Below are 23,807 nucleotides of genomic sequence, written 5' to 3' on the forward strand. Positions count from 1 at the left end.
AAATCAGGTATCCATGAGTAGCTCTGGTACGTTCTAATTGCAATAGGCACAGGATCACATCTTTGATATGTCACAAATTTATTATCCACTGTAGCAGTCCAATCCTCCTTGACACCTTCTTCAAAGAGTATGTTTAATGGAACTAATAAAATCGGTAAATGATACGGCTACATGCATTTTTAGCAATGGAATCCACATGTTCATTACCCCCCAGGATTTCCACAAGATTAGGGATCCGGCAGAAATTCACGCGTGTGTTGTGACGAATCAACTCAGCAATTTTATTATGAATTGTGGTAACAACAGGATGTCTAGAAAACAAATCTTCTAAAGCTTGGAGTGCACTACACTAATCACTACAGATAAGAATACGATGATATTTTGACTTAACGATATTCAAAGCCTTACTGATAGCATACAGTTCAGAATTGTAGATGATTGTAATACCAGGTAGACCAAACATTGTCAATTTACAACAAAAGCGCATCCAATGGTATCATTCTGTTTTGACCCGTGTGTGTATACTACTGCTTCTGGGTTTGTCTCTGATAGAGAATAAGAAAATGTTTGCTGTAAGACGAGAGGAGTTATTAATTTTTTTATTATATATGGTAAGGTCATAATTAAAATTTACGGGGTTGAGACTCCAAAAAGGATATGAACAGCGATAGGCTGGGAAAATAGAAGGTCTGTTAAAATTTAAAAGGTACAATAAACACACCAGGTACGAACACCCTGGTGCTGTATTATGTGGAAGATTTTCATATCGTTCGAAATGAGGGTTTGCAAGGACTGCTTTAAGAACCAGGTGATTTGGTTGTCTTTTTAAAACGGGCAGAATAAGATGGTAGCAACTGGTCCTGCTTATGCACGTAGTGTGTAACAATTTAAATTTATTGTTTTACTGATTAATTTACTTATTTTTCTCAGGATTCTTAAGAAATATACATACAATATTCTAACATAAATAAATTAAAGAATTACTTTATTATTAAGAACATTCTTACAGATTAGATTGGTGAAATAAAATTTTTATGGTACAGAGTGATTTTTTAGTCCTGTTACCCGATTGTTAATGTCTGATAATTTTTTTCTAAGAAAGGGAAATTTTGTTTTGCAACACGAAGTTGGTAGCACTATTCAACAATGGCAAAATATTGTTCAAGAATGAAAACTCGTTCTATGGTAAAAGACATCCTGTTCGTAACACGACCAGAAACAGCACAAAAGTTTATACAGCTCAAGGATAATCAACTCGCATTGCCGTATCTCTACTGGTTGGGCAGTGCTACCAACTTTGAGTCCCAAAACAAAATTTCCCTTTCTTAGAGAAAAATTACCAGACATTAACAATCGGATAACAGGATTAAAAAAAATCACCCTGTATTTTAATAATTAAGCACAATTTCTACTGTTCAACATCTTAATCAGATACATGAAAGTTATACAGAATGAATAACGGTTCAAAACATTGATAAAAACACAAAATTAATAATTTAAAAAAATAAACACACTATAACTTGGTACTGGGGACTTGATCTAAATTAAAACAATCTAAATTAATGCACTGGGGTTTAGAAACAGGGCAAGGAAATTAAGATCCTACCGGTGGGCCTGCTAGTCATATTAGACTTACAGTCGGTAGGCAGGTAGGCCTGTTAGAGTAATGAACACTCCCCCAGGCTGTGTTTATGCTTTATGTGGATCCAGCCTTGGGGAGGAGGTGGAAAAAAATTAATAACGCCTATTTTAAATCTTACAAAGATCATAATATTTTACTGGTACATTTTAATCGAAAAGGAATTACCTGAAAACGGTTATATTACATTATTACCAATTAAGTGGTACTAAAAAAAAAAAGAAGAAAAACGATGACTTTAATATATCAAACTATATTTTATTAATTATGAACAATATATTTTTATCCATATTTATTCACATGTATTAAACAATAATTATATAATTACAACCGTGTTAATAACTATTAACGACATCATTTATTATAAACAGGCAATTAACTTAAATTATTCATTTTAAAAATGTAATAATAATAATAATAATAATAATAATAATAATAATAATAATAATAATAATAGTAGTAATAATGATAATAGTAATAATAATAACTTTAATTAATCAAAAACTAAATAACATACGAAATAAATTATCATTAATTAACTAACTAATTAATTACATAATTATTAATAATAAAATGTCTAATTATAAATTACTTTTTGCTCTTCGTTTCTTTTTACGGTGTATTCACAACTTACGTAAATCTAAAACAAATACCTATAAAACATAAAAAAAAACATATAAATATAAGTAAATATGTGAATATCCTTACGTCCATAAATGTGAAATTATGTAATGTGTATAATATTTAGTAATAAACTACTTTAAATTTAATTACTTAATATTTATATCATAAACAACAGTCTTCAAATTCCTATACACATACTTTGCTTCACCTCTGTAATATACAACTATTCCACCCAAATACAGTATACAGATATTCAAAATAGATAGATACACTTGGTAGAAGTGAATGGATTAACAAAAAGTCACAAGTTAAAAAACAACTTAAATTTTATTAAAGAGAAGACATAAACGTGATGAAAAATGTCGTATTGAGTATTTTAAAAAAAGTAGATTTTTAAAGATACAATGTCAACATCCACAGTACAGCGGTAACTTCTTGATCTTTAATCACAAGTTTCTGAGTTCAAATCCCAGATAAGCTTGGCATTTTTTCATATACTATAGAACTTTCATATCGCATTTCCATATACAATCTTAGTTTATCTGGGTAATTGTTCATTTAAAAAAATGGTATTATCCAAATAGAATGCTATTTAAAACTTTATGAATTTTGAGAATAAGGAATTTTTAGAAAGAAAATCAACCCCAACTGTATTAGTGTATAGCTTTAGATACTTATTTCTAATTTAACATAGTAAAAATCAAAAGAATATTAAATAAGTAACTAAAACAAAGATTACATTCTGAAACAATAGTTTTAAAATTGGTAAAACTAATAAAAATAAATAACCAAAATAAGCTGACGCAACACAGTTGTCGAACTTTCCCACCACACGGTTAAAGCCACATTCTGGGAAAGTCCATAGCTGTGGGTTGTTTCTGATGCAGAGCTTACACACATATACACACAACCTAATTTAAAATATTTATCATTTTATTTAAATATAATATTTTTTTGTATATTTAATTCAAAGATTCTAATTAAAGCACGCTCACATAACGTATTTAATTCGCGTGGGTGTGGCGGTACTAGCAGCGATGGTTAGCACTAACTAAGCTAACGTAAATTCACAACTTACATGGAACATTGCTTGTACAGTTAGCAGACTAGTGTAGCCATGAGGCTAAACGACCCAAGTACGACCGAGTGATTGAGGCCAAACCGAGTTACTTTTTCACACTTTAAATAATATTCATTTATTTAATTCTACCGCTCGGACATTTCTACATAGACAACTGCAACAGCTGTACATTAGTGTTACCAACCATTGAAATATTAACTAAATTAAATAAAATAAATAATTAATATTGAGAGTGTAAAAAATAAATTTGGTCGGCAACCCTGTAGAATTTCAACTTCCCTGGTCCAAGAGAACGAGGTCACAAGGAAAAAGAGAAATTCCAAGGTGATGGACTGCAGCAATAGCACTCGTTGCGGTGACAGGAGGTACCTATTGATGAAGTATCCTACTTGGCCACTAGTTTAGAGCATTTTTTGGTGCAGGGGTGCGATTTTGGAAATTTTTTATTTCGCAAATATTGTAATTTTTAATTAAAAAATGTGCCTAACAAAAATATGACGTTAACCGGGCAAAATCTCGAAATAATGCAGGTGACCTTGCTCTACAGCCTCACCCCCTTGAACTTTTAAGTTGAAAATTTAATGGCATTAAGGCCCGATACATAGAAATAATTCAGTACTTCTGTGATTAAAGAGGCCAATATCATGAAAACACACATACACACACACACACATACACACACAGAGAGAGAGAGAGAGGGGGGGAACATTCATCCGGAAAATTTCCATTTGGTTCTGGTTTTTTGGGTTCCTAGGTGTCAAAACATGAAGATCCGATGAAAACCACGTACGCCCAAATTGGACCAATTAGAGCTACAGCGCTATCTAGACAAGAAAGTCATAATTAAGGTACAGTAATGCACCTCATCCTATGATTACAAAACAGGACCATGTGCAAAATAATTGGTACCTCATGTTGACATCTTCATGAAACTGGTTGTTCGATTCTGTTTGATCAATTTAATTTCTGTTTGTCAATTTATTTAAAGACATCTTTGTATCGATTTTTCATAAATGTAATTTATTAGATTTTCTAATGTAAATTATTTTGTTTAATCTTATAATCCAATATCTTTGAGATCCAATATCCTTAAATCCACTTTTATTATCAGTAGAGATGAGTTACAAATGATTGTGAGTTTTCACAGTGACTGAAATGGGATTACCTAATTGTAACTATTTTACAAAAATTGGAGCAGCTGTTTTCAAATTAGTAGCACATACATATATTTTTGTACAAACATGCCATACATTTGTCAATTATAAAATAGGTAAATAATATATCTCTATTGTTGTTGTACGTTACATGTGATTATAATTGGTGATATTTTTTATACGTGCAAAAAAAAAAAAATTATATTCTCAACAACAAAAATGTTGGTACGCATGAGTTGATTTATATGCAAGCCTGGAAGAATACTTACTAATGAACATCGATTCTCATGCTAGAATCATTAAGCAAACATACAAATTTAATCACATGAACAACAAATATGTAAAACGTTAATGTGCCAAGTTAAATACGTGCATAAAAAAATACTTCCTAATGATTACCAGTGGTGGGTATGGTTCATCTCCATATCTGAAAATGGAACTCTCGTCAAATTTCAATCGCATAAAAAATTATGGTTTGAGAAAACCATGTGGTAGTCAGTCAATGCATTCAAAATTTATAAAGGAATAAAAAACATAGATTTTGACTGAAAAACATATACCTGCACTAACAGTGCACTATTTGGTGTACAAACTGATGATCTTATATAGACCTTTAAAATATTAATATAAATTTTTTTTTCAAATAATTAAACTGTTGATTTGAATAAGCGCTTTCAAACCTGTGATGATCATAAATACTGTATTGATGAGTTATAAAAAAAATATTTAAATATAAATTGTTTTAAAAGGTTACTTACACTACCATCAGAAGCACTAGCTCCAACTTTATCGCCTCTTGAATTCCAACAGACTTCGAAAATACCTCCAGTTCCCTTGTAACTGTGGACCAACTGTCCGCTCTAATATTTAAAAAAAAGCAAATAAAACTTTGTTAAAAATAGTTTAAAATATTACAAAAATATAAGAAATCTGTCTGTTAAATTATGAAAATCTTTAAATAGCTTGTCAACATTAGAATACTAGTTAAGAAGTTTAGAATTCATGTTGTCCTCCAATACTAGAAAGCAGCTTAAAAAAAAAACAATGTTCTGCTTAGTATTTAATTCTATACCAAATATGTAAATGAGAGAAATTTTGTTTCAAACCTTAACAATGAAGAGCTGTATGCTCTTCATTTTGATGTTACTGTTGTATAAGTCAAATAAAATCATTTGTTTTATTAGGTTAGGTTTTTGTAATGTAAATAGAGAACTAAACATTTAAAAACAGTAGCATGATTCTAGGGAAGAAACCCTAAAAATTGTTACAAACTTAGAAGTAACAATGATAAAAACTCATTAAATAAAATTTCAAATATATATATTTAAAAAAAACTAATGAACCACTAAATAGAATTTGAAAGTGATGACCTATTTCAGTTGACATCACACAAATAAGACAAACTGAAACCTTGGCTGTTCTGATTTAACATCAGGCAAGTTAATCTTCTAATGTTTGTTAATTAGACAACGTTAATGCCAGATTAGCAAAACTCTTTTAACGTAGAGGAGTTTTTAACTATCTGTTAACATTTAATTAACAATAATTGTAAGAACCTTGCTTCACAGTATACTACCTGATCGGCTAATGCATTTCACTTTAAGCGACAGATACATTAATAGAGACATTGTTTATAAGTTAGATATTTGTTTATTTGATGTAGATTATGTTTTATCGTTAATCCATAATTTACGGCGGCGACAATTATGCAATATTTATAATGAACACTTTATAATTATTTATATTATATTAATAGAAATTAGATTAAATTATCTTTTTTTTTTTAATAAGTAATTTTTTTTAAATAAAAAGAAGTGGCTACAGGATTCACACAAATATTAACATAATAAAGAATAAGTACACTGGATATCACGTCTGAACAACAGTATACAACAATTTAAGTGTATTTTAAGTTTAATCACCTAATGATTAGGGTAATTACCCTCAAAAAGGTCTTTTTTTTTTCCTGTTTAGCATCTGGGAATTATCATTCAGGTATTACTTCAGAGGTTGAATGAAGATGATATGTATGAGTGTAAATGAAGTGTAGTCTTGTATAGTGGTGGTTAAGAGATGTATGAGATGATGTGTGGTTAACTGAAACCCAACCATCAAAGAACATCGGTATCTGTCTAGTATTCAAATTCATATAAAAGTAACTGCCTTTACTAGGACTTGCAACGCTGGAACTTCCAAATCAGCTGATTTGGGAAGACACGTTCACCACTAGACTAACCCAGTGGGTTCCTCAAAAAGTTATACTGCATTAAAAATCCACTGTAACAAAAAACTTAGTTTTTTCCGCCGTTTTATTTTACAAGCCGCTTTTTTATTTGTTTTTTCATACACTTGTTTTGTAGTGTATGAAATAACTTATGAAATTCAGTTATAAATAATATAAATAAGAAGGTGATAAAACCAACCCTGACAACTATAGGGGAATTTCCTTACTAGATTGCACTTAAAATTCTATCAAGAATAATTTACAACAGAATCAAAGACCGACTGGAACAAGAACTAGGGGAATACAAGGGGGATTTAGACCATGGCGAGGCTGCCCAGAACAAATTCTAAATTTAAAATTAATTTTAAGGTATCATAAACTAAGGAATAAACAACTGGTAGTGACTTTTATTAATTTCAAGAAAGCATATGATTGTGTACATCGAGAATCCCTGCTAAAAATCCTGAGAAATTTAGGGCTTCACCCAAAACTAGTCAAAATCATCGGATTACCACTAACGGATACCAAATCAAAGGTTAAATTCAGGGGAGAAATATCTGATCCACTCGACATCAAAACCGGACTGAGACAAGGAGATGGACTGTCACCGCTTTTATTCAACTGTGTCCTTGAATTTATAATACGGGATTGGAAAAAATTAAATAAAGATAACGTTAAAATAGGAAAAGATATCTCAGTAAATTGCCTAGGCTTTGCGGACGATTTAGCCCTACAAGCCCAAAATATAGAAGAGCCCAGATACAAACTGTCAACACTGAAAGAGATTGCAGGAAAAATTGGTCTAAAAATTTCATACGAAAAACCAAAATTATGGTGAGACCCGCTATGCATAAGGAAAGTAAAAATAAACAATAATGACATAGAACTAGTAGAAAACTTTAAATATTTGGGGGAAAAAATCATGCACAACCTCCAAGAAAATCCAAACTGGAATGAAAGAATAAATAAACTCATCAAAGCCACAATAAAAACACAAAACATCTATAACAAAAAATGCATGTCCATAAACACAAAAATAAGACATTATAACTCAGTTATCCAACCAGAAATACTTTACGGATGCGAAACCGTATTTGGACCGTACCAGACAAGGTTTACCGACAAACTGTAAAAGATTGAAAGACAGATTCTACGACGATGCATCGGGAAAAACATTAAAAAAGATGGGATTTAGAGAATTATTCCGAACGAAGAGATTTACAAAACGATCATCCCGATAACTAATAAATTTAAAAAGAAGAGAATTTCCTTTCTAGGACATATTTTCAGAAAGGAAGAGACCAGACTTATCAGGCGGAAAATCGAACTTTTCTGGAACAAGAACAGCAGACCGAACCGGTTATACGAAGTACAGAAAGACATGGAGGAATTAGACGTAACCCGTGAAAACTTAAAAACGAAAACCGGAAACTATGAGAAATTAAAAGATAAAGAAACAAGATTCCTATCAAAACCCAAGAAAACAATAAGCCGGGGGTGTACTCTGAACAAGAAAGGGCAAGAAGATCTGAAACCCTTAGAAATTACTGGCAAAAAAGAAAAGCTGAAAAACAACAAATCAACAAGAAAAGAAAGAACTTGCCAAAAAAAAATGAACTGAAGTGATCCATTATGGTCTTAAAAGTAAAAAAAAAATATATATATATAAATAAAAAACAGATTAAAAGTTTCTTTTTCAAAAGAGAAAGTAATAGTGTTACTTTTACTTCACCATGACATTTCTTCTTGTTTTTTATTAGTTGATTTCGATACATAATAATGAAGAAATTTTGTCCTTTATTAGAAAAAAAATTGAATATTTAACATCAACACATATAATGCAAATTACCTATAACAAAAACTGCAAAATTGTTTTGGTTTACTAGAGAAATGCAAAAATAAATTAACAAAAAATATACCTGTGTAGACCATATATGAACGCATTTGTCAAAACTGCCAGATGCAAGAAATTTACCATCAGGTGAGAAAGCAACACTGTAAACAGGTTCAGTATGTTTTGTTAAAGTATGAATGCAGGCACCACGTTCAACATCCCATAAACGAACCGTTGAATCAAATGATGCGCTGAAAATAATTTCATTTCATCAATAAAAATAAATTAAGTTTTTTTTAATAATTGTATAAATAAAGTAATTATATGACTGTACCTCAAAAAAAATAATAAAGAGATAAAAATGATTCACCATACTTTACAGAAAACCCTAAAAAATTATAGTCCAACAGGATAATAGATCTTTGAAGAAAGAATTTAATAATAATTTCACATATAGTAATGAAATGTTCTGAATGAACATTTTATAGTTCACTGGATATTCCAAATGCTATACTATTCTTGAGATGGTTGACAAAAAGCTTTCCTTAGGGAAGCCTAAGATAAATCTAGGATTATCTTTAATATCTTGAAGAAGAATAATTTTTTGAAGCATATGTGTATTTTGACCTAGCAATAATATGCTTGGTTTTGAATGAAGTAGTCAACTGAATCTCAGACAACCCGATAGTTTGCAACTCTAAACTGATGGCATGCTACAAGCATCCTACTGGATATTCAATGAATCAATTCCTGCATATCACCAAAATTAACAACACCGTATGCAATACACTGTTAATATTTTTTAGCAGCTAAAAATAACTTAGCAGATGATACGACTTCAAGTATAAAAAAGTATCTGTACATTTATACACTGGTCCTACTTTGGTTAAGATACCGTCATCTTCTATAAGATTTTCCAGCAGGACAGATTAAAAATACCTGGAAAACCCTTGAAATGTTTTATCTTGGAAAAAGAATTGTTTGTATCATTTTACAGTGACTCCTCTCAGGGGACTGAGAGGAGTCATTTTTCATTTTGCTTTTCATCAAGGTAGATTTCTGAAACTGTGCAAAGGAATGTGAGGATTTGTAGTTAGTTTATCCATATTTATATTATTTAAAGGGGCTGATACTGCTTATCAGACCAATACGGGGGCATAGTTTTCCATCTAATGGCGTACGAAAGATACAACATAGGTCTGACATGCCAACTGTTACTGCTGCTGCCAACGGGTAGTACTAAATAACGTATACCCACATGAAATGTAATTTTTTTAAATTAAAATTTTATTTATAACTTTTCTTCTAGAAAAAATATAAATAAAAAAGAAAATATATGTACGTTATTGAATATATCACAGTTCAGTATATTGTAACTTGTCACAAATAATTAATAAAAACCATCTTTGAACACACCAAAATAGCAAAACTAACTTAATAAAGACTTAATTAATATAAACGTTTCAAATTCCTTGATATGTCGTCAGTTAAAATCAGGGAATCCATTACGAACATATTATCTACTTACTCCCTGACAATTTTTACCGTCGTGTAAAAACTAGTAATTGTCATCAGTTTAAGGGTACTGTGCACTGTGAAGATGTAAAAACATAAAAAAATTCTGTTTTATTATGTTTCAATAAGTATATATACAAATGAATTCCTATACATAGGTACCAAATAGGTGCGCTTGAGATAGGGTATCGATCCATTTACAAAATAACCCATTGTCATTCAATGTAAACCGATTAGTGCTAACAAGTACAGGTTGACTGAATGGTTAATTGTTCCTGCAAACTGTATTAACACAAACTAGACCTCACTAGATACAGTGTGCACAAGCAACAGCCCATAAGTGATCCAAGTTCCATCTACAAGTTAGGAATCTTTCTCCGCTTTATTTAGAAAATGCTTTAGAAAAATTTTATTACATACATATTAAAAAAATAAGTAAAACAAACCTGGCTAGAATGAGATTCATATTCGGATTGGCAGTGCCAGGACCAGTAGGACTCCACTTTATCGTATATATTTCTTTGCTATGCGCTTGTAGATCATGTACACAAGTATCCTGTTTCATTGACCAAATTTTTAATGTCATGTCATCCGAGCATGAGGCTAGTAAATTACCTTGTGGATCCCATTTAATTGCATTTACTTCATTCTAAAAAAAAATATATATATAAAATCTTTACAAAAGCCGTAAAGCACAGAGTATAAGAAAAGTGTATGCTAACAATTAATTAAGTATGAATACAGATTAGAAAGTGTCAATTAATACTTTTAACAGTATTAAACAGTAAGTCAAACTGTTCAAGTAGCATCTCCGCTATTTTCTTAATCACAACAATTTGAAGTGTTTCTTGTCTTTATAAAATAGTATGGTTAATGGAAAAAAAATAATAAATTTCTTAAAAGAACTTATTTCTTATATAGTATGTGCAACAAAAAAAATATTTCTTTGCCAAAATAAATGAATAAACAAAAGTACAACCTAACTAGCACTGGGTTGGGAGGAATATGAACCTCAGAACTGTGTGAATTGATTGATGTGTAATAAATGGGACCTACAAATTTACGAGAGCATTTAATTTTACAAATAGGAAGATCAAAACATCGGCCATTACCAGTAATTAAGGAATTTTTTTACGAAATTCTGTGAAAAAATTTCTGGGTTGTTCAATTGTCAAATAAAATTCTCTGGTTTCTAGATTGAGGAGTCAATTCAAGAAACGTTCAGTGGAATGCATTCTAAATATAAAGCTCTGTAGTAACAACATTTTTTACAGGCATAAATGGAATGCAATGCTAATACTCATTTGATCTGGTTAAATGAATTTAGACCGACTTCAAATATTCAAATCAAAATCAGGATGACGTTAATTAATTACAGCTCTGGGAAGTTGTAAAATGAATGGTACCCATGAAAAGGAATAAGTGCGACGATTGATACAGTATAATTTTGAGGCAAGTAATAAATTTACAATGATGATATCACTTATAAGGATTGTCATTACCATTCTACAAAATGATAAAAGAAGCTAACAATAACTATATTCCTCTTCATTTAATTTAAGTTGATGTTATAGATGAACAGCGAATAGATATAATTATTCCATTTTTAGAATGTGTAATCGGTCGGAGATATCGATCTGTGATCACATCTGCACGACATGAGCAAGGCTTTTTGTACATACAATTATCTTAAGAGAGTGGTTGGCTTATTTATGGAGATTTGTTCCTGAAACTGAAGGATTCATGGAGACTATGTCATAGCAATATAAAATTACTGCAAGCATAATGTGCACGAAGAACAAATTTAAACGAAGATTACTTAGCACAACAGCAAATTGTAAAATTTTGGCACCTATAGAATACCCAGTACGACCTATCTTACTAATCTACGATACTATCACATAAACCATTTATGAAATAATCGAAATCGGACATACTTGAGTGGCCAAGATAGTTCATCAGAAGTTAGCTGTTATCCACAAAGTCACCGACAACTCATTTTTATATGACAAATAAAAAATCAATGTTCTCAAAAATATTATGTTTCTGTACTACAACGGAACTGAACCATTCTCTCTGAAACAAATTATTCCTATCGACCATTCAGATATTTTTTTGACAGATAAGATTCGCAATATTAAATACTGGATAAATATAACTGTCAAAAAATACCAATAACATTCAAGCCATCTGAAACGAAAAGATTGCAAATGCTCCAATCTAATTAAAAAAGTAACAGTCCCTTTAGTAATTTCAGAAATTGGAGTTCATTTTAGCTTCAAAACTTCACAGTCCCTTTAGTAATTTCAGAAATTGGAGTTCATTTTAGCTTCAAAACTTCAAACATTTTATACCAAACCAAACACATGCATATAGCTACAGAATCAGGCATTTTAAACTTATCCTCTTCAATAAACTGCATGCAAACTTTTTAAACATAAAAAAAACTTAAAAAACGAATGACATACATTACTTTTCTTAATACTCTAAAAGAAAGCCTATGAAAATAATACTAAAAATTCCTTACCGTATGTCCTTGGAATGATTTAATAGGTTTATCTACATTTAATTTGCAAACGTGTATACACTGATCGGTACTACACGATGCAAAACTATTATTGGTTTGCCAATCTACATCCAACGCCGGTGCGGAATGAAACGAAAACTGTTGTGTACACTGTCCACTAGCTGCATCCCAAATAATTGTTGTCTGCATTTAGAAAAAAATAAAAACAAATTTTAATTAAAATAACTTTACAACATTAAAATTTATTTTATAAAGTAGAATGCGTGCACAAATATAATTAATTTTTTCTTATATTTTCCCTTTTTACATTGGGATTTATCCACGGTAATTTACAAACGGTCAGAGATATCGATGTGCAACTCACATCTGCATGACATGATCCAGCAATTTGTAGATAAGAGTTGTTAAGATAGAGAACGGTTGGCTTACTCAAGGATATTTATTTCCAGAGACTGAAGGATTTATGGAGACTATGTCGTAGCGATAAGAAATTACTAAAAGCATATTGTGCGTGAAGAATAAATTAAAGTGAAGACTTCTCAGCGCAATAGCAAACTGTAAAATTTCATGAAATTTGCTAATTAATATTCCCTTTAGTAATTTCATAAACTGGAGTTATACCTAAACATTTTAGCACCAAAACTTTAAACATTCTATACCAAACTTGAATTCATGCATACAGCTACACAAGCTGTATGCAGTCATTTTAACGTGTTCTGATCAATAAAATTCAATTTTGTTTTTAATCAAAAAAATTCTCTTCTTACCAATTTCAATGGGATGTCTCCAAAAAAAAGAAAAAACATTAGATTAAATAATCTTACGGCAGAAACAAAAAAAAATATTAAAAAAGGTAATAAAACAGACTTTACAAGATAAAAAGGTAAAGAAAATTAAAAAAAAAAGAAAAATATTAATAAGTATTTTGCTAGTTATTTTATAAACTTTACATTTTAAAGGTCATCCCGTAAATGTCTATATACAATTAATTCATCCTTAATTTGGCAACAAACTGAAAAGTTGATGTTTAAAAAGAAGCGGCTAATCGTTATTTTCTTTTATTTTTCAACCTCTATTTTATTCCATTTAAATGTTATTTCATTTTAACTTTTTAATTTCATTAATTAAAAAATCCGAAAAAGCAGGAAAGAGCGTTTTGATAAAGATTTTTAAAATGCAGAGAAAATTGTTTAAAAAAAATACGATAACAGAAAAATATTAGGTTATATTATCATTTTACTACAACAATCCAATACTAACCTGTGATGCAAAGATTCCTCAATCTTCAATGATTTTTTTTTGTATAAATAAATGTATTTCTGTTTAAAAAAATCTACATTAAGTTAACAAGAAAAACCAATACAATATGACCACCTGAAGAACAATTATCAAAATTAAAAATTTAATGAAGAGTAAGATTAATATTATTTTGGAAAATAATTACAAATGAAAATCTCCTACTTCTTAGAAATCGGTTAAGAACTATTTCAATCTTTAACACAATGTATCCTATGAACATTAATGCATCTCTTTATATTTTCATATGATTTTTTAACGTATTGGGATGTTTCATACTAATCAAGAGATTAGTATTCACTTTAATTCTTAGTTCTTGGTAAATAATCCGCACAAAGTGCCTCACAACTTAAAACCATTTTTGTATGTTTAGTTTATAATACTTCTGCATGAATATACAAGAAAAGAGCTAGTCATAAATAAACTTACTGTTTTGAATAATTTCCAAATATTACATTCTTGTACTTTTATGAGAATCTCTGTTTTGATTGGGTGTTTTTATTATACAGTGCATGATACATTCAGTCTAGAAGAAGAAGAAGAGAAGAATATATTTAATTTAGAAATAGACTATAATTTTAATAACGGTACTCAAATTTGATGTTGAATGAATGCTGTTGTTGTATTGCAAACAAAATAAATCTCACCATATGAAAAAACTCATAATAATGTCAACTGTTTTACTTTTAACTACTCTAAGAATATATATTTTACATGATATTGGAAAACTCCCAAACTGTACTTTAATGACAGTAGTCTGCGAAGATACTCCTTGCAGTCACAGAACAGTGTGACAGTGTGATGAGTATGGAGCATTAGAGGTCATTACTCCAAGCATACTCTTAATAGTCGGTTGAGTGATTTCATATTGTGTGCACACGCCAAGATACAATTTTATAAACTTGTGTGATATGTGATTGCTGATAAATCTGACCAACGGGTCTGCATAATACTCACTTACCCCTGTTTTTTTAAATCGTAAGCCAAATTAAAATTTTTTCCTTAAGATCTTAACGACATTTTTATTTATTATATTTGGGTTTTTCCATTTTTTCTACAGTAACTACAAGTTAAGAAAATTATACTCTTACTGTAAATAAATTTAAAATCACATAAAACTTTACAAGATATGTTTGCCTATGATTTTGAACCGACCAAAATATCTGCTAACAGGTCCTTTATGTTAGTTGTGGTTCTTGTGTAAAAAAAAAAGCTTGTTATAAATAAATAAAAATCATATAAAATGTTACAAATTTATCACCTTATAATCTATAAAAGTATCCACATAACAGCATTTTCCAACTAATCTTTTCTGTCTGCCAATTACTAAAAACTAAAAATTTAACATACCTCTAGCTTAATGTAAATTAGTCAAGAAAAAGTACGATAGCTCCAGCGCTATAAGTGCTGATCTTAGATATAATTCCACATAACATTAAACAAAGTAAAATTTTACAATCTTCTCAACAAAAAATATTTTAAATACCTTTATTACAATATAACCGAACCCATGTTTTCATCTACATTAACCTCTTAATGGTATTTTATTTTAGCAGAAATTAATGTTATTATATCATTTCATTTTCAGTAAATCTTTGTCATTTTTGCCAACTTTTCTTTTTTAACATATTTTTTATCAATGCAATGAAACATTAAAAAGAACTAACTTACTTGAAAAGGAATTAGGTACTTGAAAAGGTCCTATTTACGCACTTTTCTTCTTATCATGCAATCAAAAAGATAATATTTAAAAATTCAATGATATTACTCTCATGTGCATGGGATTAACAAAACATTTTGTATTAAAATATCACTTGCAATACCTAACTCGCATTAATATTGTAAATCATTAGTAATTCAAATAATAACACGAAGATCATTTACTCACTTAAAAAATTACTAAAGTTAGGTTATAGTAAACAGCTCTGTTATTTGTTACGTATGATCATCACATCACATCCACAGACAAAAAAAGTTGAAAATAAAAATATGACTGAAAATTATACAAAAATTATAAAAACAATAAATAACACGCACACAATAAAACGCAACTTATAAACAATGAAAACAACGAAAACAAATGCACGGTAACAGCTGTTCAAAACGAATTGAAACGAGACATATAGAAAAGAGGACACCAATATGCTACTTGCGCTTCATTGTTAAATTCAAGTAAAAATAGAATTAAGACTCACACATGTTGCAATAACTTGTCAAAAAACCGAATGAAACAGGTCAACTCATAATGATGAATTATTTCGTCAGAGATACTTTTCAGCAAAAAAATGGATGACAAATAATTTTGTCAAGGACAATGATGGATTATATAAAAACCAGTAAGGGGTTAAATAATTATGAGTAGTTGAATAATTCACCTAACTCTTTTACAGAATCTTCATTATTAATATTTTACACCGTTAATCTTATAATCGATTACTTTTATTTTATTTTTTTTAGGAAAAAAGTTTTTCAAAATTTATCGACAATGTTTTGTTTACGTAAAATACTAAAATATTTATAAGAATATCAGGACTAAGTTAAAATAACAGAACTCATAGTTAAAATGTTTATATTCTGAAAATTTTAAATTATTTGCAGATGCAAAAATTTTAAAATAAACTTACATCACTAATAAAAATTAAAAATAATAAGGAGCAAAACGATGATTTCCTTGGAACCCCAGAAATATTACTGATAATAAATGAAAAAAAAAGGGTCGACCGCAACAATTTTTTACACGGGAGTATAATTTTTCTTAATTTGAACATTATATTTCCTTACGCAACATAAATTCAATAATAAAGAGCAAAAACTTGAACATACCTTATCAACACCAGCACTAAGTATGTAATTCCCACGTTTGTTCCATTTAAGAGCAAATATGGGACCTTTATGTTGACCTAATGTTGATGCTAACTGACCGTTTGTCATCCATATTCTAGCATAACCATCATACGATCCTGTCGCCAATAATGTTCCATCACACTAAAGATAACAAAAAGACATTTTTAAAAAAGCCCAAGACATTAAGTATTTTTCACAAATAGAAATACAAAATTTAAATAAACCAAGATAATATGTATTTCTTTCAATAAAGTTACCGCTTATAAACTTAATTATAAGCTACGTTCAAAAATAAGTACAGCTTGCAAAAAGCAGCTCTGATAGTTGCAATCATCATTTCATTTAACATATTACAAATTGAATACCGAAGATGAGATGTTGAATTTGACTAAGTAACTCCAATACCCGCAAAAAAAATTGACAATTCCCTCTTAAAAAGACCCTTTTACAAGTTGAAACAGGAAGAACATAGATTTGCTGATTCAGTGCATAATTCTAACATACTGATACTAAACTAAAAATTAGCAAGAACATGCGCTATTAAATTCTATGAAAAAGTAAAACCGGTTAAAGAATTTCACACTTCTATTCCAGAAACATTTAACAAACGCAATATATTTTACTAATCAATACTTTTTAATATTAGACTATTAGTACATTATATTAAAGAATGAAAATTAAAATTGAATTGAAAGTTAAAACTGGACACTGATTTACAGATTCAAAAATGTTTTCTTGATCTCAGAATTCAAAAGAAATAAAAAGCCTAGAAGATGACTATTCCAATTTGATCAATCCTAATCAGAGATCATTTGTAGGTCAACAGCCCACAACTACTTAGCGACTTAGCATCTACCTTTCAGCATTTTCAAAAGATGGATGGATATACCAAGCGCTGTTCATACTGTCAATGTGCTTGTCAAAGTATATGAAATTAAAAAAAAAAATATTATTCCATTCAAAAGATATGACTTAATGAAAAATTTTTTTACATGGTGGATCACACGATATGGAAGCAATTTATTAGTTTTAAAGTTAGCAAAACAAACACTTTTTTTACATCTTTAAAAAATATTATCAATTGACAAACAGTCATAAAAAACTTACATTCCAATCCAATGAAGTAACATCTTTATTACTTGGCACTTCTGTACCACCTTTCTGAATACAATGTCTCAATACAAGTTGATTGGGAGATGTAGAATTATCACTCATATCCCATATTCGAGCTGTACTGTCGCCAGAGCTAAAATAATAAAATGCTGATCAATTAGTAATGATAAACATACAAAACAACACAAAGGATTTTGTAGATGTCCAATTATTTTAAATATGTATGATTTCAAAATAAATTCAGATTTTCTAAGCTAGAAATGAATTCTCATATATATATATATATATATATATATATACACCAGGTGTGTGAAAAAAGTAATGAGACTGACTTTTTACTTACCAAAGTTATTTTTTTCACAACTATATTATCCCCTTCAAAGTAGTTCCCTTGGGCAGCTATACACTGACGGAGTTGTTGTTCCCACTCCTGGTAGCAGCGCTGGAAGGTTTCAACCGATAGGGCTTTTAACCGGTCGGTCACAGTCTTTTGAATGTTCTCCAAAATTTGAAAATGACGCCCTTTTAAGACACGTTTCAATTTTTGGAAAAGGAAAATGTCACAAGCACTCAAATACGGTGAACATGGGGGTTCAGGAACCATAGGAATGCGTTTTGAAGTAAAAAATTCCCTGATGGAAACGGCCATGTGACACGGGCAATATCATGATGAAGCATCTACTTCTCTGTAATGTCTGGGTCTCACATGGATCACTCTTTTCCTGAGCCTTTCAAAGACAGCTTTGTAAAACAACTGGTTGACAGTTTGTCCTGGAGGAACAAATTCTTTACGCACAATACTCCTACTATCAAAAAATCAAATCGACATTGGTTTTGATCTTTGATTTGCACATTCGACATTTTTTCAGTCGAGGAGATGACGGTGCCGCTCTTTGCTTTGTCGCTTTGTTTCAGGATCGTACTAAAATATCAAGGATTCATCACCTCTGATCACACGATTGAAGAATTTTTGGTCGTTGTCAATCTTCTCAAAAAGGTCAACGCATGCATTTCTTCGATTGTGCTTCTGTTCTGTTGTGAGGTTTTTCGGCACCGATTTTGCACAAACCTTTCGCATGTCCAAATCGTCTGTCAAAATTTGATGTACGGTGAAATCGTTTAAATTTAACTGTACACTCATCATCCTTATTGTTAAACGACGGTCTGATCTCACAAGAACTCTCACATGCTCAACATTTTCTTCAGATTTTGAAGTTAAAGGTCTCCCTGAGCGCGGTCGATCTTCAACGTGTTCTCGGCCTTCCAAAAATGATTTGTGTCGGCGGAAAACTTGTGCTTTTGATAAGCAATGTTCCCTATAGGCCTGTTTCAACTTTTCAAAGTCACACTTGCGGATTCCCCGAGTTTAACGCAAAACTTGGTTGCACAACGTCGCCCTAAATTCCGATGCTTCATTTTTGTAACGCACAAGAAAAACACATTTTCACTGATAGCACGGTCAAAAATAATGTGTTGTCTGAATGGAGTTGAAACTCGTACTGAACATGTGGAAGGGATGAACAAATCGGTCTAGCACAGACCGGTAGACACAGTGTTGACAGATCGCTCACAGAGTTACCAATCTTATTACTTTACTCACACACCTCGTATATATAGTATGATTTGGAATCAGTATATTTATCACAGTAAACTTACGTAACAATGAAAACACATATTTATGCTTATTATTGAAAAAGATACGTTCTTGTCCTTGTCAAAGTGAAGAACAAATGTAGAAAGAATAAAAAGTTAACAGTTAAGTTCTTTTTAATTTTAATTGCTTTGAAATTTTATCAAACTTCTATAAAATTTATACTTTCAATAAAATTTATTGCATGCAAGTAATTTGTGAACACTATGTATTGTATTATATTGTTAACATATATTAACATAATACGTATTAACATAATATGTATTAACAATGTTAGCATGTATTGTATTACATATATTAACATATGCATTGTTATATTCTATTGTTTTACATTTATTTTTCAAATTAAAAGACAGTGTGTTTAAAAAGGAATAAGAATGATTATATAAGTTTATATATGACAATACAGCAACCACAATTCTGGCACTTATGGACATATAACATTCTACTTAATCTTGAGTACAACTTACAACTCTATTTTCATTACCATATCTGACCTCATAAAGTTGAGGAAGTAGTATAAATAGTGATCAAGCTAAAGCAGATATAAAAAGTGAAAAAACAAGAATTCTAGTAATGTTAAACTTTGATTTTTCATAAAAAAATAATCTAGCATCAACTTGTTGTTGCTTAGCTTTACACCTTGATTTCTGCTGCCTTTATAGTAGATTTGTAGTTGTACTATTCTGTTTATAATTCCCTACCCACTATTCCAACTGGTATCCTGTTATCCATCTAAAATGTTTACTTTATCAATGAGGCACACAATGCAATTCCTACTTCATTATCTGAGCAGTGATTTAATCTGCTTGTTTGTAGCTTTTTTGACACAATTTAGTTAATAATTACTTGCATATTTTTGTTTTATTTTTTAGTTTTCACATAAAATGTTGACAATTTGTAAAAGACATGTGCAGAGAACTGTTATTGAGCAAAAATAAAATTAATAAAGTAAATAAATTACAGGACACAAATCAGTCAGATTTTGAATTTGACTTTTTTTCTCATTTGAAAAACTATAATTCATTCATACAAAAAATTACAGCATTTTTATAAAATTTATATAACATATTTAATTTTAGTTCATGTAGTTTCACAATTAAAATTTATTTATCTCTGTAATGAAAGTGCAGTTGTGGAATATCTATTTGGAACAACTATTTAAAAATATAAAACACACCACCCTCACTATCCAGAAATGATCCTGTATTCAATAACAATATTCATCCTGTATTCATTATTCAATAACCTATTTTTTCAAACAGCCTCCTTTCTGTTCATCACCACAATTACAATTTACAAAAGTAACCATTATTACTGATGTACCAGCAGATATTACCCTTCTTGATTTTTTTATTTACAAATAATCATTTGAAGTTATTTGAAATAAGTTGTAATGAAACTAGTTTATATCATCTTTGTTGTTTTCATCGATTTTAATGAATAATTTTTATTTATTTACAATAAACTTTTAACCCAAAAAATAAATAATTTTTAGGTACAAAAAAAAGATACTTCTGTACTAACTGGGATCACTCAATTTAAAAACGTTTTCCTTTCATTACATTGATTAATCCAGTGACTGGAAAATGGAAATTTTGTGTAAAATTCGTTCAAAAGGGTCGTCCCCAGCCAACATATGTCACCACATAAACTTGGCCAAGTATGATTCAAGATGCAGGCGGCCCATTCCACAGTGATGCTGGTTTATGACATTTCACGCTTCCCCGCATTCAACAGAATTGTATCGACGGTTAACCTTGAAATGTTCGTCCTTGAGAAAGTTAGTAGAGTACCCTTTCCAAAGATATAGTAAATCGATCAATCAGCTAAGTTCGCCATAATTAAATTAAAGAGAGTATCCTGTGACCACTTTAGAATCATACCTAAGAAACTAAGGCTCATGAATCGCACAACAGACAACGCCAAAAATCCAATGCTGTTGCAGGACATAACCCGTGTGACTTTCATCAATTTCAACAATTCTATCCGAGTTACCGATTTTAACATCTGGCCATCTACCTAATGCACACCACCCTAATATAGTTGTTCCAATCAACAGTAGCATTAACACCCAAATTTAACTGATGGTCATACCACCTAACAGGCATCAGTTTCACAGCCCAGCAATATATAAACCTCACAACTATCAGACGAAAATAACACAAATTATCAAGCCAGTTACCCATCTGTAAATTAACTTTGCTATGACAAGTTTGCAAATTATATCACCAATGTATACGTTCACTGAAATATAGCTTTGTTGTGCCCATTACGGCACGTTATTTTCCCAAGAACACCATGCTCCTGCAGGGATATACAGACTTCTTGTTCCATCAAAAGAAGGCTCCATATACTAACATTATTACCTGCTGTTATTATTCACACTGAAAAACACAAACTCCATGGTACACAGAAAAAATGACACTGACATACAATATAATCTATGCCACAAAGAGATAAGAATTTTCGCACGTTAATTAGTAAAAGGATAGTTACTAACAATAAAGCAGATAAGAAGTGGTCTATACCAAAACTTATTAATAATCTAAGTAATAATTAAACTAAATACAATAATTAACATACAAAATATGAAGAGAAAACAGCAAAATCAAGTGGTTCCCTGTTAACAAAATGTACAAAAAAAACTATTTTTCCAATATTAATTTACTACTGACACTGGTCAAACAAAAAAAAAATAATAATAATAATAACTGTACACTACGTTAAAGGCAATTTTATATCCAACATACATAATAATTTTCATAAGTTTATTTCCATAAATTAAAATTTGGGGACATTTAGTAAAAACAAGATAAGTTTCTTGAAAACTGATAATACTGTTTCTATTGACTTTAATACATCTCAAATATAGCACTGTTTCTAACAATTGAAAATTCACATGTAGCATTGTAGGGATAGAGGAAGAGTGAGATTAAATGAAAGCTGAATAAATTTAATCAGCTAATGAGATTAGCATCTCATTAGCAATAGAGATAGCATTGAAGGGTATAATAACTAAATATGTATAAACTTAAAGTAAAATATTTTACAGCATGTCTCGTTATTTAATGTCCAACCCTCATATAAACACAATATGTCTGAGAAGTTCCCGAACTAAAATAAAAATAAAGATTTAAAGATAAACAAATCTACTCACATCAGCCCTCTATATAAAACCGTTCTCTAGTTTATACACTTGTTGCAACACCGGTACAGCCCGTCAAACACTCTGGAGAAATCACTTTCTAAGATCGCCTTCAACTGCTCAGTGGAAGCCCTTTGGATGGCCAGAATGTCATTGAAAAAGCGGCCTTTCATCTTCAACTTGAGTTTCGGGAACAGAAAATAGTCAACTGGAGCCAAATCAGGTGAATAGGACGGGTGGGATAAGACAGTGATTTGATTTACGGCATAACATGTTAAAACTGTTGCCATCTGTGCCAGGGCATTATCGTGCAAGAGTCCAACTGCCCAGATCCCAGTACTCAGGCCAGATTTGACAAATGCGACGCATCAGGCATTTCATTACTTCCAAAAACAATTAAGAATTCAGCTTCTAGAACTAGTTTGACCACTTGGAACAAATTCATGATGAATCAGGCCCTTTGAGTCGACGAATGCAATCAACATTGTTTTCACTCTTGATTTTTGCAGACTGACTTTCGCCAGTCTTTGTGCTCCAGGATTCAACCACGCAGCAGACTAATGTTTCATTTGCAGATCATGGCATGAAGCACCAGCTTTCATCCCCAGTTACAATTGTTTGCAAAAAATTCGGTTCGTTATTGGCAGTTTCAACAAAGTCGTAAGTACAAGAAAGACGCACCTGTATTTATTCTTCAGTCACGAAATGTGGAACAAAACGAGAGCACACCTTTCTGCGGTTCATTTTTCTGTTAGAATTGGAAGTACCATGTTTAGCTCTTCTGTCATCGCCTGAAGGGTAAGATGAGGTTGTTAGCGCAGGATCACATGCACTTTCACAATTTTTTTCGTGAACATTGTTGATGACCTCCCACTTTGTTCGTCATCATCCAATGACTCTCTACAGTCTTTAAATCGCTTCCACCACATGTGTGTTGTAGTACAAGATGTAGCTTCAAATGCTTGCTGTATCATAGAATAAGTTTCAACGAAAGATTTTTGAAGTCGAACACAAATCACACTTATCTGTTCCACATCACAAGCTTGCACAAGGTCACGTGAACACAATGTACGCGGCTGAATATAACTGGAGACTGGAGTGATGAAACATGATGAAATTTTGTAAACACACTCATCAGACATTGTACTACACAGTTC

General features: G+C 30.7%; 1 protein-coding gene across 1 annotated transcript; it reads right to left on the reverse strand.

Moving 5' to 3' along the window:
- Positions 1 to 2,047: 2,047 nt before the first annotated feature.
- LOC142333320 (F-box-like/WD repeat-containing protein ebi) lies at positions 2,048 to 21,909 on the reverse strand. The gene is made up of 8 exons (XM_075380341.1): positions 21,872 to 21,909; positions 17,846 to 17,984; positions 16,718 to 16,879; positions 12,599 to 12,781; positions 10,518 to 10,720; positions 8,642 to 8,807; positions 5,257 to 5,358; positions 2,048 to 2,292 (listed from the first exon to the last, which is right to left on the reverse strand). Exons 1-8 carry the CDS (start codon positions 21,907 to 21,909, stop codon positions 2,263 to 2,265), a joined length of 1,023 nt encoding a protein of 340 aa, XP_075236456.1. The 3' UTR covers positions 2,048 to 2,262.
- Between the last annotated feature and the right edge of the window lie 1,898 nt (positions 21,910 to 23,807).

The sequence above is a fragment of the Lycorma delicatula genome, chromosome 12 (genome assembly GCF_047948215.1).
Source record: "Lycorma delicatula isolate Av1 chromosome 12, ASM4794821v1, whole genome shotgun sequence".
Taxonomy (NCBI): domain Eukaryota; kingdom Metazoa; phylum Arthropoda; class Insecta; order Hemiptera; family Fulgoridae; genus Lycorma; species Lycorma delicatula.